Genomic DNA, 15,546 nt, shown 5'->3' with positions numbered 1-15,546 from the left:
AACTTGTAGGTTTCTGGCCCAGGCAGACGGACACAAGGCAGTGAAGCAGAAGAACAAGGAGAGAAGAGAGCATCTGGGCTAGAGAAAAGTAACTAGTTCCATCCTGTCGTCATGAGGTGAAGGAGCACGGAGAACACAGATAGTGCACGCCTTTAATCCCAGCACTCTGGAGGCAGAGGCAAGGGGATCTCTGTGAGTTTAAGGCTAGCCTGGTCTACAGAGCAAGTTTCAGGACAGGCTCCAAAGCTACAGAGAAACCCTGTCTCGAAAAACAAAACAAATAAGCAAACAAACAAAAAACACAGCTAGAGATGTTTAGCAGGACTGGACTTGGGTTTGCAACCTAAAGGAGGGAACCGGAAATGACCATTTGGAAGCCATCGGTATATTATAGTTGACGGAACTGCAAGCTTATAGCGGATGCCCACCATAAGAAGGGACAGTCCTTTGTAGAGTCTTGAAACCTGAGCCGTCAGCAGCAGAAAAAAAAATGACTTGGTTCAAGAAGGGACACCCAAAAAGGAAAGAAAGGAAGCTGTCATGGAACAGGCTAAGAAGTGGTTTTGAAGTCAGAGGAAATGGCTGATATCCTCACAAGCCATGGAACGGTCAGAAGATAAGCTGGAGAGTTTGCAGGTTTGTGCACTTGAGGTCACAGGAATCTGATGAGGGAGCTCTGATTAAGTCGCTGGGGCGGAAGTGTAGCTGTGGCATCCAGGAAAAAGTGAGAGCAGACTGCACAGTCATGAAACGCAGAGAAAGAAGACAGAGTGGCCGGGGACAGCAGGGGAATCTCCAATGTGGCGCTTCGGTCACGACTCTTAGGGTCACTGGACTAGCCAGGACTGATCACATCCTGAAGCTGAGGGGAAATCTAAGTAAGCTCTCCAGATAGGTCCTTGTTACTTGCTTTTAGTTGAAACTTAAAGCTACCGACTGGGGAGAGGAGAGACGGCTCTACAGTTATGAGCACAGGCTGCTCTTCCAGAGAACCCCAGTTCAGTTCCCAGGACTGACGTGGCAGGCAGCTCACCACGGTCTGTGACTCCAGTCCTAGGGGATCCAATACCCTCTTCTGGCTCTGTGGACACCAGGCTCGTTCGTGGTACACAAACTTATGTGCAGGCAAAATGCTCACACGCAAGCTAAATTTTAAAAAGACTATAACGAAGCCTGGTAAATAATAAAGCACACAATAAAGCAGGAATGAGCCGGGTACACGCTTGTAGCCCCAGCACTCAGGAGGTGAGGTTCAGGCTCAGGGTTCTTCTCCACTACCCAGCGAGTTTGAAACCAGCCTGGGCTCCATGGGTGAGTTTTGAAAACATCACAAATAAAGCAAAAAAGATATTTAAAAACAAACAAACAAACAAACAAATCTTGCCTATGACTCCACCTTTGGAAGAAGCCAAGAAATACAGATACCCAGTGTGAACTACTGTTTGCCATTGGCAGAGCAGATGGTAGAATTTGCTTCATTGGTTTGTAACTGGACGGAAAATGATGAGATCACAGCGGTGTACTCTGAATACCACCAAAAATTACAGAATTGTGCACTTTGAGTTTTATGGTACTTAGATCATACTTCCACGAAGATGCTGCGTGGCCCCAGTCAGTCATCTCATCCCATTCAGAGACCACAGGCAGAGAGCCCCCTATCACGTGGAGGTGCTCACGGGCATGGCAAGAGAAGATTGGATGAGTCTAAAATGGGTCTGGTGCTCAGCGATTCGTAGACACATAGAACTGCACTGGGATCCCCTAATTAGAGTCCTAAATGTTTGACCTCGGACTCATTTTTCCTCTTTGAAACTCTGAGCTGCCGAGTGGGGAAGACAACAGTCAGCACTCTTCACAGATCTTTGGGAGGAGGGAAAGAATCCCCTAAGAGGCGCCCACTACCTGCTGTTACAAGGTGCTGCAGCCAGCCTGGTAGAAACTTAGCTGGGGTCTTTGATACTGGGAAGGTTGGCTTTCACTTACTCTTCGCACCCAGGGTAACGCGTCTGGCGGTTGCGTAGCAACGAGCCAGTTTCTCGCAGCATGGCGACAAGAGACTCCAGCGCGAGCTACAGAAAGACCGAGGGCATACCCGGGACCTTGAGCACCGCTGTGCAAGAGCATCTGCGGAAGCTGTGTCTGCGTGAATTCCCATGTGGCACCGGGAGCTGGGTGCGTGCTCCCCACGCCGGGGATGGGGGTGAGGGAGGGAAGGATCCAGCAGGGGCGGACCTGGGACTGGGCCAGAATGGCTGCATGGAGTAAACCGAAGTATGTGGTACCTAGCTGGGAACCGGCTGCCCTAGTGGTCAGGAGATGCTCAGATACAAGTTTGAGACCGGCTGGGAGGTTTGGATGTGGCGTTGGCTGATTTGAGAGTTGGCGTGAACAGTGCGATCTGGAACACTGAGGGAGTTCAGGGGCCAAGTGCCCCCTTGCCATGTGGGGACGGGCCCAGAATGGACTAAACCAGCACATCAAGCTGACCTTTGATCTCATGTAGCCCAGGCTGCAGATGCGAGAGGGAAGAGATCCCTGAGGGAAGAGCTTTGGTGTTGAACACTCTACAGCCGCTCAAGATAAGATGTAGAGAAAATGATTCCCCTGTGCTCTGGGGCTACCGGGCTAGTTTTCCCCTTCTGGGCAGCGTCTTCTACTCCTCCATCACAGCCTGCTTCCCTCCTGTAACTGCTGGACTTGGGAAGCCTAGGGTGCTGTGTGACCTCTGCCCTCTTTCCAGGTTGAGGAGAGACTGAGGGAAATACAGCCAAGGGCATGGTCAGCTCAGCTGGAAAAAAAAGATCCAATCCAACAGGGCAGGAAGATCCTCTTCTGGTCACTCCACCTTGTGTGTTCATCCTGCTCAATATGCAGGGGGACCCTTGTCATCAGCTGGGTCCACCGGTCGGGATGAGCAGCCTGGTTAGACTTAGAGGTCCCTGAAAATGTGTCCTGACAGTCTGGGCTGTCACCTGGGCCTCCCCCCACACTCTACCCGGTTAAACAGCCAAACTGGCCTTCCCCTTGTAGAGGGAAACAGCCACCCATCAGGGACACACTCCGTTTGTTTAGTCAAGAGATGCAGGCCGATGGCTAACCTGTGCTGGGCACCGTCCTAAGCTTTGGAACTTTGAAGATGGATCTAGGGGTAGGGATGGAGCTAAGTGTTTTCCGTGTTTGTCTGGGGTGAGGCCTTTAGTCCCACTCCCACCCCTAGCACCAAACCAAACAAAATCAAACAAGCCCATAAAATCTGAAGAGGCGTATTTCAACCGTTGCCTGGAGGGGCAGATTCTGAGGAGCACACTCATGTTTTACTCACCAAGGCTCAAGTTTCACCTTCCCCTTGCTGCCCCCAAGGAAAGCCTTCCCGCTGGAAATGGACTTCTCCATTTCCCAGGTTGCCTACCGAGCCTCCTGGGCCGTGTCAAACTAAATTCTCCTTTTATTCTATTAATTTATTGCGTTCTTTTTACTTGTGTGTCTCTGTGTGGGTATGTGCGTGCTGGGGCAAGTGCTCTCGGGCTGGAAGAGTACACTGGATCTCCTGAAGTTGGAATTGCAGGCATTTAGAGCTGCCTGACTTGGGTGCTGGGAATTGAACTTGGGTCTTCGAGCAGAGCGTCAAGTGCTCCTAACTACTGACTGAGCCACTTCTGCAGCCCCCACAGCTATTCTGCTTTGCACGTTCAAAGTTCCCAACTCCAGAGTGAAGCGAAAACAGGAACTTGGTCTTTGATATTCTGTGTCTTGCTGCGTGTGGTGGCACACACCCGGGAACTCAGCACTCAGGAGGCTGAGGCAGGAGGACTGAGCGGTCAAGGCCCGTGTGGCTACACAGTAAAGCTCTGCCCCCACAAATAACTATCCTATGCCAGGCGTGTAGCTCAGTCGGTAGAGACTCTTCTAGAGAGTTCCTAATCTCACCACACCTAGTGTGTAAACAGAGGCAGCTCTTTTGTTTCCCGGCCGCCCATCACTAGTGTCGGGGTGCGTGCCTATGGTCCCTCAATTTAGGAGATGGGAGCAGGAGGATCAAGGGGTTCAAGGTAACTGTCAGCTATACAGTGAATTCAAAGCCAGCCTAATCTACACAAGACCCTGTCTCAGATAACCAGGACCCCTTTGATGGCTCAGGGTGGAAAGTTCTTCCTGCCAGCCGTGATGATCTGCGTTTGACCCCTGGGAACCACGTGGCGGTAGGGACACGAGAAATTCTTGCAGATTGTTTTCTGAGCCCGGGATGGCTTGTCTCTTTATTTTGTCTTTTCAAGTCAGGGTTTCTCTGTGTAACAGTCCTGGCTGTCCTGGAACTTGCTTTGCAGACTCACAGAGATCCGCCTGCCTCTGCCTCCCTAGTGCTGGGACTAGCCTGGTGACGGCTCTTCTAGATCACACCCGGAACTGACTAAAATCCAAGGAGCTGGATACACCTGTTAGGTCTGTTTTTTTCTTAAATAAATTATCTGAAGTGAGAAGACCCACTTTTTGAGTTTGTTTTTGTTTGTTTGTTATATTGAAACAGGGTTTCTCTGTGTAGCCCTGGCTGTTCTGGAACTCACTCGTAGACCAGGCTGTCCTTGAACTCGCAGAGATCTGCCTGCCACTGCCTCCCCAAGTGCTGGGATTAAAGGTGTGTGCCACCACCGCCTGGCAAAAAGACCACTCTTAATCTGGATCTTTTGAGGTGGGAAGATCCACATTTATCTGGGCTACACCTTCTGCTGGCAGCCTGTAAAAAGGACAAGGAAGAAGGAAGCTTGCTCTCTCTCTGGCAAGTCCATTCCTTCACTGGCGTGAGAGCCTACTTCTCGGGGAGTCTGGCATAAACCGAAGGTGAGCTGAGACATCCAGCCTTGGGCACTGAACCATTACTGGATTCTTGGACTTCTGTTGCTAGACAGCCATTGTTGCACTGCTGGGCCACAGCCTGTGGGCCATTTTAATAAATTCCCTTTAATCTTGCATGTATGTGTGGTTTCACATTCTGTAAGTCCTGTTCCTGTAGAGAGCCCTGGCTGACACAGCCCCACCACGCGCACTTGCTATGGTGAACGTGGTAGACATACGTCAGTGTGAGAAGGCTTCCATCTCTACCTCTGCAGAATAAGTCACGCTTTCTTCCTCAAACACCGCGAGCCTGGAGGGACTTGGTCCCCAAGGAGGAGGAGACCGTGAGTGCTAGTGAGGAGACTGTGGAGGCCCTGCTGGGTCTGGTCCGCAGCAGCCATTCTCCGTGGGCCTTGATGAAGGGCTCCAGCGTTGAGGACCATTTCCTGAGAGAGCTGGCCATCCAGCACCCACTGATGATCAGAGACACTTTCTTCTACTCCTACTTCCGGTCCCTGCGGGTGGTGGACAAGGGGGTGAGTGCGGGGCATATGGACAGGAAGGGAGGGGGCAGCCTCGGGAGTTGGTTCTGGGGGACCCTGTCTTTTCAACCTCTCCTTAGGCCACTCCAAGGAGTGACCTTGAGTGTAGCTCTCTCCCTGTCTCTAACCCCGGAGGAGCTCAGTCCTGTATGTCTTTGGCTGACTCTTGCAAGCTCTGCAGTGAGCCCTCCCGGTAAAGACCTTTAAGGGAGCACGATGTTTTTCTTTAAGGTGGAAGAGGGTTGGCTAACATCAAGAAGACCTGTTTTTGGAAAGCTTTCATATTAATAAGGCATAGATATGGCAACGACCCCAGCCTCCCTGAGTCTCTCCTTCCTTCCCCTGTGGCCCACCCATACCGTTTTGTCTGGAACTTACTGAGGATTGGAAACCCCCCCGATCCTGGGCACACGAGTAGACTTGGTCACCGTAGGAAAGGGAAGCTCAGCCCGGGAGGGCTTCTGATGACCTTGAGGCCACAGGAAACCAGGATTCATGGGTACAGTGATGAAGCCGCTGGTAGGCCCAGCTCCATCTAAGCCTCAGTAATTCTGGAAGACCAGGCTGGCCAACTGCTATATGCTTTTCTTGGGAAGAGGTAAAATTTATCAGGAAATACCAACAACCCTAAGAATGGCTCACTGAAGTTCATGTTGATGACTGTAATGTGTTTATTGCGTTGCTTATGCAAGTGACGGATACAAACACTCCCTCCCTAGCCACTCCTCCCTGCATCCTTCTATTCTTCCATTAACCAACATTTGCTTTGTTTGGTTCTGAGTTCATGCAAGCCCGAGTTCTCAGTACCACCCAGCGCTGAGGCAGTAGAGCTGACTACAAGGCTCTGGCTACAGGGTGCAGGCAAAACAGACCATGCCAACGAGTGTCTGCTGGTCTCAGGAGACACTGTCCCACCAGGGGAAGGATGGCTGGTTTGGCCTAAAGAACGGCTAAAAGGGGCTGGAGAGATGGCTCAGTGGAACCTTTGGGACGTGCAGCCTTGCTGGAGGAAGCCCATCACTGAGGCTTTGAGGGGCTGTAGCTTCACCCCACTTCCTGTCCTCCCTGCTTCCTGTGTGTGGTTGGAGTGTGAGCACTCAGCTTTGTGCCACTGCTGCCAGGCTGTGCCTTCCCCTCCACTATAGACACCTAAACCCCTGGAGCCATAAGCCAGAGTAAACAGGGTGGCTTTGTCGTGACATTTTGTCACAGCAGCAGAACAGGCGCTAACACAGCTGTTACTTCCTCATGTGAACATACATGCTCCAGTGCGACCTGGCTCTCCAGGGTCCTCAGTTTCCCTTCCTTCCCTTCCAGGTGACTCTGGTGGACAAAGATCTCTTGAAATTTCTAAAGCTTGAGGAGTTGATTCTGAGTGCCAATAAAATCGAGGAAATCGATGCTAACAATCTGCCCCAAACATTGAAGGTACAGGTTCTGTATAGGGTCATAGAGCCAGCAGCTCTGGAGGTCCCGCCCCTCACCTGTCCCTCACAGCTCTGGAGGTCCCGCCCCTCACCTGTCCCCCACAGCTCTGGCTAGGGTTGCTGTGCACGGGACCCAGTGCCAGGATTTTAAAACATAGGCCATGTTCCCTATAAAGTTACAAAATCCTTTGGACTCCTCTCTTCCGCCCGCGGTACATGCGACAAGCACGGGAGGAAGGACCCGGGAGGCTCTGGTTACTAGCCCTGCTGTTCACAGCAGAGGGAAGGTGGGGATGACCCGAGACCTGGTCTCTCCATGCAATGGAATCTTGCTCACTTGTTAAAAAGAAAGGACATTGGTGGTCACCTAGAAAACATCACACTCGATGGAAGAAACCAGATTTTAAAGAGAGAGAGAAATATCTTTTTTAATAATTTATGTATGTGTATCTTTATGTGCATTGGCGTTTTGCCTGCAGGTATGTCTATGTGAGGCTGCCACACAAGAGCTGCAGGAGTTACAGACAGCTAGTTGCATGCTGCCGTGTGGGTCCCGGGAGTTGAACCCAGGTCCTCTGGAAGAGCAGCCAGAGTTCTTTTTTTTTTTTTCTTTATTTTCGAGACAGGGTTTTTCTGTAGTTTTTGGAGCCTGTCCTGGAACTAGCTCTTGTAGACCAGGCTGGCCTCGAACTCACAGAGATCCGCCTGCCTCTGCCTCCTGAGTGCTGGGATTAAAGGCGTGTGCCACCACCGCCCGGCTCAGCCAGAGTTCTTAACTGCTGACCCATCTCTCCAGCCCCAAGAGAGAGGCCATATGTATAACTGCACTTAGTGAAATATGTTTAAGTGGACAGTCCACAGAAACAGAAGTCAGCAGAGGTCACAGGGGTCAGGAAGGACCAGGAGAACTTCCTGCTTAGTGGGGTCTGTTTTTCGTCTGCTTTTTGTTCAGAATCCGTTTGCGGTGGTGATGGTAGCTGGTATTGCAGGTATAATTAGAGTCTGTGGGTCGTAGACTTGAAATGGCAGATTTGCCTGTGTAAAATTTACCAAGTTAAAACAGCAGGTGGGGGCGGAGCTGGGAGACAGGTGTAGTAAAGGGGCTGCCTTGCAGGCATGAAGTCTTGAGTTGGCTCTCCTGAACCCGTGTGAAAAATGTGGGGGTGTACTTTTAATCTCAGTGTTGAGGAGGCAGAGACGGAACTGAGACTCTCGGGCCAGCCACCTGTCTCTAGAGTAAATTCCAGGTCAGTGGGAGGCTGTCTCAAAAAACAAGGGAAGCGGCCTCTGAGGGAGCCAAAGCTGTCTTCTGGCCTCACACACATACATATGTGTGAGCACGCATACATGTACACAAGCACATACGCACGCGTGTGCAGGCGCGCACACACACATATGAGCACCCACAGTGTATGTGAACACACTCGCATATACACACAAAAACTCGCATATACACACAAAACAGAACCAAAGGGTAGAGCAGACTTCACTGGGAGTCTTCAAAGCCACAGGTATAAAGGTGGTGCATGCTTTAATCCCAGCACTCAGGAGGCAGAGGTAGGTGGGCCAGCCTGGTCTACAGAGTGAGTTCCAGGACAGCCCTGTCTTGAACTCCCCCACCCCCAGTAAGGGTTCTAGGCTGTGTGCACCTGACCCCCATCCACTCCCTATCACCTCACTGTGAAGAGCCTTCCCTCTGGGGCAGCCTGTGCTTCCTGCCCCTCCCCAAGTCCCTTCCTTTGAGAGAGGCTGTGTTGCTAGGTGTTACTAGGTGTTGCTGTGTAGTCTAGGCTGACCTGGGATTTACTGTGTAGCCCAAGCTAGGCAGGATCTCCTGAGTCCTGGGGTTACAAGCACACGCTGCCTCACCCACTCTTCCTACATTAGACGGTTTTTGTGTTCAATTTAATTATTTTGGGGGGCGCACGTGCTGTGGTCTGTGTGTGGAGGCCAGAGGACCGCTTTACAGTTCTCTCCTTCCACCTTGGGACTTGGGAATCGAACTCAGATCATCAGGCTTATGTGGCAAGTGCTTTCACCAGTTCCCAAGTTCCCAGCACTCCCCACTCCCCCGCTTTTTTTTTTTTTTTTTTTTTTTTTTTTTTGGAGACAGGATCGCTCTAGGTAGCCCTGGCTGTTCTCAAACTCACTTTGTAGACCAGGTTGGCCTTGAACTCACAGAGTCTACCTGCTTTTGCCTACCTTTTAACCTACCTGGTTAAAGGCGTGAACCACCACCTCCAGCAGCCACTGCCCAGCAATCTTGAGCTCTTTATCCTCCTGCCTCCACTTCTCAAATATTGGGATTACAGGAGCATACCACCACTCTGGGCACTCCAGGCCCTGCTTAAGCTAGGTGGGATCTCTACCAGCTGAGCTATGCCAGCCTCTGACTTTTTTCTTTTTTCTTTTTATGCGGGAGGGAGGTTTTCGAGACAGGGTTTCTCTGTGTAGCTTTGGAGCCTGTCCTAGAACTCTCTGTAGACCAGGCTGGTCTCGAACTCCCGAGTGCTGGGATTAAAGGTTTGCACCATGACTGTATTTTTTTTTTTTTTTTTTTTTTTTTGGTTTTTCGAGACAGGGTTTCTCTGTGGCTTTGAAGCCTGTCCTGGAAGCCTGTCCTGGAACTAGCTCTGTAGACCAGGTTGGTCTCGAACTCACAGAGATCCGCCTGCCTCTGCCTCCCAAGTGCTGGGATTAAAGGCGTGCGCCACCATCGCCCGGCCATGACTGTATTTTTTTTAAATATTTATGTATTTATTATGTATACAATATTCTGTCTGTGTGCATGTCTGCAGCCAGAAGAGGGCACCAGACCTCATTACAGATGGTTGTGAGCCACCATGTGGTTGCCGGGAATTGAACTCAGGACCTTTGGAAGAGCAGGCAATGTTCTTAACCACTGAGCCATCTCTCCAGCACCATCTCTCCAGCACCATGACTGTATTTTTTAAAGCAAGTTAGCAACCCAGAGTCCCTTCTGAATTTCCTGGGGTAGGAGGAGGAGCCTGTGGGGTGAGACACACCCCCCCCCATCACAGTGGGTGCTCTTCCTTCTCAGGTGCTGGAGCTCTATGGCAACTTGATCACCAGCATGGAGTGTCTGTGCTCACCTCCGCCCCCGAAACTGCAGCACTTGGGGCTAGGTCACAACAAACTGCTGGGCCCTTTGGAGAGTCTGTATGTCACCTCCAGAAACTGGTAACTTGGGGGCCTGGATGAAAGGAGGGAGAGGCGTTAAGAAAGAGGTGGGGGGTGACTTGGCCCTGGAGGACTCGGCTTTGCTCGTCCTGTGACTTCTACAAGGCTGCTAAACGCACGCTAGGGTTTTATTCTCACTCGATCACAATATCCCACTGGAGGTCCGGGGAGGACAAGGATGCCAGTGGCTGGTGGAGGTCCTCAGCTTAGCTCTGTGGCATCAGCTGGCCATGCCTTCTGTTTGGGGGACATTTAGCAGCACTCTGGCCTCCAGCTGCTAGGTGCTTGTAGCATCTGCCTCTCTCTGCAGAAGCCAGTCTTCTGAGGGCAAACCACCCCAGGCTGAGAACCACTGTCTAGAGACAGCTCTTGGGACTCCATTATCCCTGAGCATCCATCAGCGCTTGTGCAGGGCATCCCCCACTCCCAGTTTGTGTCTCCTTGGTGGATTCACAGAGGAAAACTTAAAATTCAGGATGTGAGAAGCATGCAGAGATTGGAGGCTGTCCCAGGGAGCTGGGGCAGGAGGATGGCCCCAGGATTTCATCCACTGAGGGCATTTCCACAGGTCAGGTTTTATACTGACCTCCCCCTTCCCTTCCTTCCGCTTCCCCCCTCCCCTTTTTTTATGGTTTTTCGAGATAGGGTTTCTCTGCATAACAGTCCTAGCTGTCCTGGAACTTGCTCTGTAGCCTAGGCTGGCACTGAAGTCACAGAGATCCACCTGCCTCTGCCTCCTGAGTGCTGGGATTAAAGGTGTGTGCCACCACTGCCTGGTCCCTCACTCCCTTTCTTTTGAAGACAGCAGGATCTAATGTAGCCCAGGCTTGCCTCAAGCTCAGTGTGTAGCTGAAGATGTGATAGATCTGGTCCCCCTCCTTAGCCCTCTCGGAGGCAGAAGGTGCCGTGGAAAGGGAAGGCCCTCTCTGGCCGACCTCGACCGCAGGCTTCCTCCTTTCTCTGCTATTCTTACCGATCTGCCTGTCTTATGCTCACTGGGACTCCTTCCTTCCATTGTCCCCTGGCTTCAGCAAACACAGCACACCCAGGGAACAGCACACTTGATCTTCTTGGGACAGCCAATGTAAGTTCATGTCGCTGACTGACAGCAAGTATCTGGCTTTTGATTCAAAATATAGTATAACCTTGGCCTTAATGCCAGCTCGGGATTTCACACACACACACACACACACACACACACACACACACACACAACTTGCATGAAACTCATCATTTTCTGTTAATTAAAAGAGAGAATCAGCTGGTCAGTGGTGGCGCACGCCTTTATTCCCAGCTGGCTCTAGTTTGCGGCATGGGTGGAGCTCTGCTGCTCCTGTGTCTTGGTCTCTCCTGGAGGCCTGGGCTTCATCTTTGCCTGCCTGCCAGTCTCCTTTGCTCGTGCTAGCACACTCGTTCTTTGCTCCTGTGTCCTAGAGGATGAGCTGGCGAGCTCTCTGTGGCCATGGCCATTGTGGCTTTGGAGAGAGATTTCCAGCCACAGCCTGGTGACCCTCCTTCCCGGTCCCCACTTTCCAGCCACACTCCCTAGCCCACCCTCCTGCAGGGGTTTCCAGCATGTCTGTCAGTGGGAATTTGTAAAGAACCTTCTAGAGGCACAGCAGGGTTTGATCTTTGGCAGAGAAGGATGTGCAGGATGGAAGCCAGGTGGGGAGGGTTGTGAGAGAGAGTCCGTGAACACAGGCTGTGTTTTGGAGAGAAAGGAGACGGCTCCAGAGCTGATCCGGGTCCAGGGTGGAACAAGGCATGTGGCCCAGAGCGCTGAGCCTCCGCTCACTGAGCCTAAGCAGCATCTTGGTCCACCTTCCAGGCCCAACCTCGTCTCCCTGGACCTGGGCTTCAACGAGTTGACCGACTTGCAGAGCATGATAGCGGGTCTCTGCACCCTGAAGCACCTGAGGCTGCTCGTGCTGCAGGGGAACCCACTGGCCCTGGTTCCTTACTACCGTGGCTTTACCGTGGACAGCCTGGCACGCCTCTGTGTGCTGGACGACATCACTGTGTCTCCTAGCGAGAAGCACCAGTTCCGGGGGCTCAGCATTCATGGTGGTAGGTGTATCACACACCCAGGCCTCTGCCCTGTAAGCTGGCCAGCAGCTCTCCCTTTGCCCTTGGCCCTGGTCAGGTCTACTAAGTACTTTGTGGGCTTTCTCTGTGTGGGACCCCTGTGGTTGGGACGTGGGGTGGCGTCTGGTCTTTCTGGATCTTGTTTCTATGGTGGCTCGACACCACCCCCTTGTGGCTCCTGATATGAGGTGCACCAGGGCCTTTGCTGGCTGAGTGGTGGGATGCTGGGGGTCACAGCTGAGATAGCTAGTTGATGGTCTCCACCTCTCCCTCCCTCAGAACTGTCTCTGCCACACGCCTCTCGGCACCCCCATTTGGCAAACAGGAAAACAAGACTTCATAATTATCTAATGGCTTATCCACGGCTCCCTCCCGGTGGACTCGGCAGAGCTGAGGCTCTAACTCTGTGGGTGGGCAGGTCAGCAGACAGCCCAGTCTCTCAGTCCTGCCATCACTCCTTGCAGACCTGTTGGCACGTGAGGCACAGTTTCTGGTGACCATCGGCAATGTCAGGGGTGTTATGGACAGCTCTGTCTTGGACCCAGAGCCGGGACCTGAAGGCCCTTTCATCAGTTACAGCTATTATGTGACCTACGACTTTGTGGAAGACGAGGATGGCGAAGGGAACGTGCGCGCCAGCACGATGGCAGAGACCCATCCCGACAGTGTTCTGGCTGAGGTGCGACCGTGCTAGGGAGCACAGTGGACTTCACACAGGCCTGCGGCCTTTTGTGTGCACATAGAACAGCTTTTTAGCCCCCCCCCCTCAAATCTTCAACACACAGTCATACCTCCTCTATTGGGGGGCCTGGTCCTCGCCTGATATCCCCTTCCCCAGGCAGGTTGAGTGGCTGAGTTGTAAATCCACCTGCCTGGCCTGCGTGTGACCTTCCGATCCCTCTCCATCACTGCATTCACAGAGCGCCAACCAGCACTCACTGGGATAACAGCCCGAGGCGTGTTTGTCTTTGCTCGCAGATGGAGCCCTCCTCCAGCGGGGAGCAGTTAGAGGAGGAGGGTGGCGAGGAGGACCAGCCAGAGGTTCTGTTGGGGGCCCATCCTGGGGCCCAGCGCCACACCCGAACAGGTCGCCCGGCCCGCCCTCAGAGGATTCGCACAGAGTCGCCTGAGGGCCTGTCCAAGGAGTTGTCTGAGTTTATAGCTGAGGAGATGAACCAGATGGCCGAGGACTCCGGAGAGTCTGGGATAACAGACATGGAGGAGTCGGAGACAACCCTTTCCATCCGCTCTGCCCCACTGCCACAGTCGATTGACTCGTCGGAAGAGCTGTCAAAGCTACGGCCTCGCATAGATCCACGGCTCTGTCCATCCCCAGGGTAAGGGTAGAAGGCCGCTGCGGGTGGGCGGAGCATCCGGGGTTGCCACAAAGCCAGGGCTGTCCTCACAGTCTGACTGTTGAGCCACGAAGAACTCCCAAGGCCGTGCCTTCTTATTAGCTGGCCCGTGGGCTGTGAGCTAGAGGTAGGTTTGAGCTTAGCCACAAACCTTTCTTTTCTGGAGCCCTAACCTTCCACTCTGAGCCCCAGATTCTGTGAAAGACTGGCTCTCCTGTCAATAGAGAGGACACAGGGCAGCTCCCATCTCAGCCATTGGGATTGGGTTCTTATAGCTTTTCTTTTAAAAACAACCCAGATGTGTTTATTTTCTACGGATGTGTTTTGCCCGCGTGTACAAAAGTGTACTGCAAATGTGTCCGAGGCCTGAGGAGTCTGGAAGGGTACAGGGCCCTCTGGAATTGCAGCTATAGCTGGTTGTAAACCGCCATGTGGGTGCTGGGAACTGAACCGGGGTCTTCTACAAGAGCAGCAGCTGGTGCTCCTAATCTCTGGGCCATCTCTTCTTTTAGCTTTTCTGTCCATATGGGAAGTGTTCATATAAAATGCAGCAAGGCACTGGGTTCAAGGCCGTAGGTTCTTTGTTTTGTGTGCTGTACTGGAGGTTGAAGCAGTGGCCTCATATTACTAGACAAGTTCTCTATGGCAGAGCCTGCAACCCCAATCTTTTTTTCACTTTGTGCTTGGATACAAGGACTCACTAATTTTCTAGGCCAACCTTAAACTTGAAATCCTTTTGGCTCAGTCCCCTGAGTAGCTCAAATCTTGGGCCTCACCAGGCCTACAAGCCAGGCTTTTGTTGCCTAGTAAACCCAATTTTCATGCAGGCGTGTACACATACACACACACACACACACACACACGCACACGCACACGCACACACACGCATACACACACACACGTCTTTGCATGCGTGTATTGAATGATAAATTTCCTGCTGGCTTTCATGAGAATGCAGGAAACAATATGGCTGTTTACACATAGTGTGGCTGAGCTCCGACTCACACATTTAACCCTCCATTGGCTTTGCCACTTTGCCGTCCTGGGGTGTGAGAGGTTAGTTAGCTTCTTTTACCATGGGCTGTAAGAGTTGTTGGGTTTGTTCGAGGTGGCGGGAGGGAACCCAAGTCTCAGTGTCTGCAGAGCATCACCAGGACTGAGCTGCACCCCTAGGCGTTGGTTTAAACTATGTTGAGTGCATGATCTAAGATTGCTGAGATCCAGGGATCCTGGGCCTCGGCTCCCAGCGGTGACAGAGCAGGGGAAACAGCTTCCTGCTTCCACGGTCAAAAACAAGCAGGGCTGCAATCATCTGACTCTGTCAGGAGGCGAGGGTCCCAGCTGAGCCTTCTGCTTTTGTTTAGTTCTGATGCTGGGGACCGAGCCGGGACCTCCTGCATTCTATGCGGTTTGCTCTACCACTGAGCTACGTCAGGGCTCGTACTGAGGCATTAAACCAATGCTTTTTTACTTGGGGAAAATTAATAAGAGAGGGTGAGTGGTCAGGTGTGATGGCGCACACCTCTAATCCCAGTACTCGGGAAGCAGAGGCAGGCAGAACTATATGGGTTCTAGGCTAGAGCCTGGTCTATAGAGCGAGTTCCAGGACAGCCAGGGCTACACAGAGAAACCTTGTCTGAAAAACAAACAGAGAGGGAGAGTGAGCATGGCAGTACATGTTTGTCATCCCAGTTTAGGAAGCTGAGGAGGAGGATTATGAGCTTGAGGTCTGCTTGGGCTTTGTAATGGGTGTCTCTGAATGAATGAATGAATGAATGAATGAGCATGGGGGGAAAGTCCAGAGGAAATCAGGCACAGGCTTTAAGAGCCTAAGAGTCCAGTCTTAGTAGAGCCATGATGGGGTCACACAGTCGGTCAACAAGCTGCGACAATTCTTGAGAACAAATTGTGTCTGCTGGAGAAGCTCCCCTAAGCCCGGCGGTTGCGCTTTCACTGGAATCTGGTCACATGGGCACCCATTGCCTGCTACCCCTACAGTTCCACACTGTGCAGGCAGTCTAGACCCAGTGACCTCAGAGCCACCAGAGAGTGGGGAGAGCCTTCCAAAGCCCAAGTGCGCGGGGGGGGGGGGGGGGGGGGGGGGGG

General features: G+C 52.3%; 1 protein-coding gene across 4 annotated transcripts in view; it reads left to right on the top strand.

Moving 5' to 3' along the window:
* The first annotated feature begins 2,043 nt into the window (after positions 1-2,043).
* Positions 2,044-15,546, top strand: part of Lrrc43 (leucine rich repeat containing 43) — a 19,182-nt gene continuing 5,679 nt past the window's right edge. Inside the window, exons 1-8 of one of the 4 annotated variants that reach the window (XM_050146536.1) lie at positions 2,045-2,172; positions 4,526-4,836; positions 5,106-5,366; positions 6,690-6,800; positions 9,861-10,000; positions 11,829-12,067; positions 12,550-12,764; positions 13,064-13,422. In XM_050146536.1, coding sequence (XP_050002493.1) covers positions 5,247-5,366; positions 6,690-6,800; positions 9,861-10,000; positions 11,829-12,067; positions 12,550-12,764; positions 13,064-13,422 — 1,184 coding nt within the window. In that variant the 5' untranslated portion in view covers positions 2,045-2,172; positions 4,526-4,836; positions 5,106-5,246. Of the gene's footprint in view, positions 4,837-5,105; positions 5,367-6,689; positions 6,801-9,860; positions 10,001-11,828; positions 12,068-12,549; positions 12,765-13,063; positions 13,423-15,546 lie in introns of all 4 variants that reach the window. The other 3 variants (XM_050146535.1, XM_050146533.1, XM_050146534.1) reach the window with 3 other exon arrangements.

This window comes from Alexandromys fortis, unplaced genomic scaffold (genome assembly GCF_014885135.2).
Source record: "Alexandromys fortis isolate MF-2015 unplaced genomic scaffold, M_Fortis_MF-2015_v1.1 scaffold_56, whole genome shotgun sequence".
NCBI lineage: Eukaryota > Metazoa > Chordata > Mammalia > Rodentia > Cricetidae > Alexandromys > Alexandromys fortis.
Note: the sequence above shows the minus strand (reverse complement) of the source record. Positions and strands in the feature narration are given on the sequence as shown.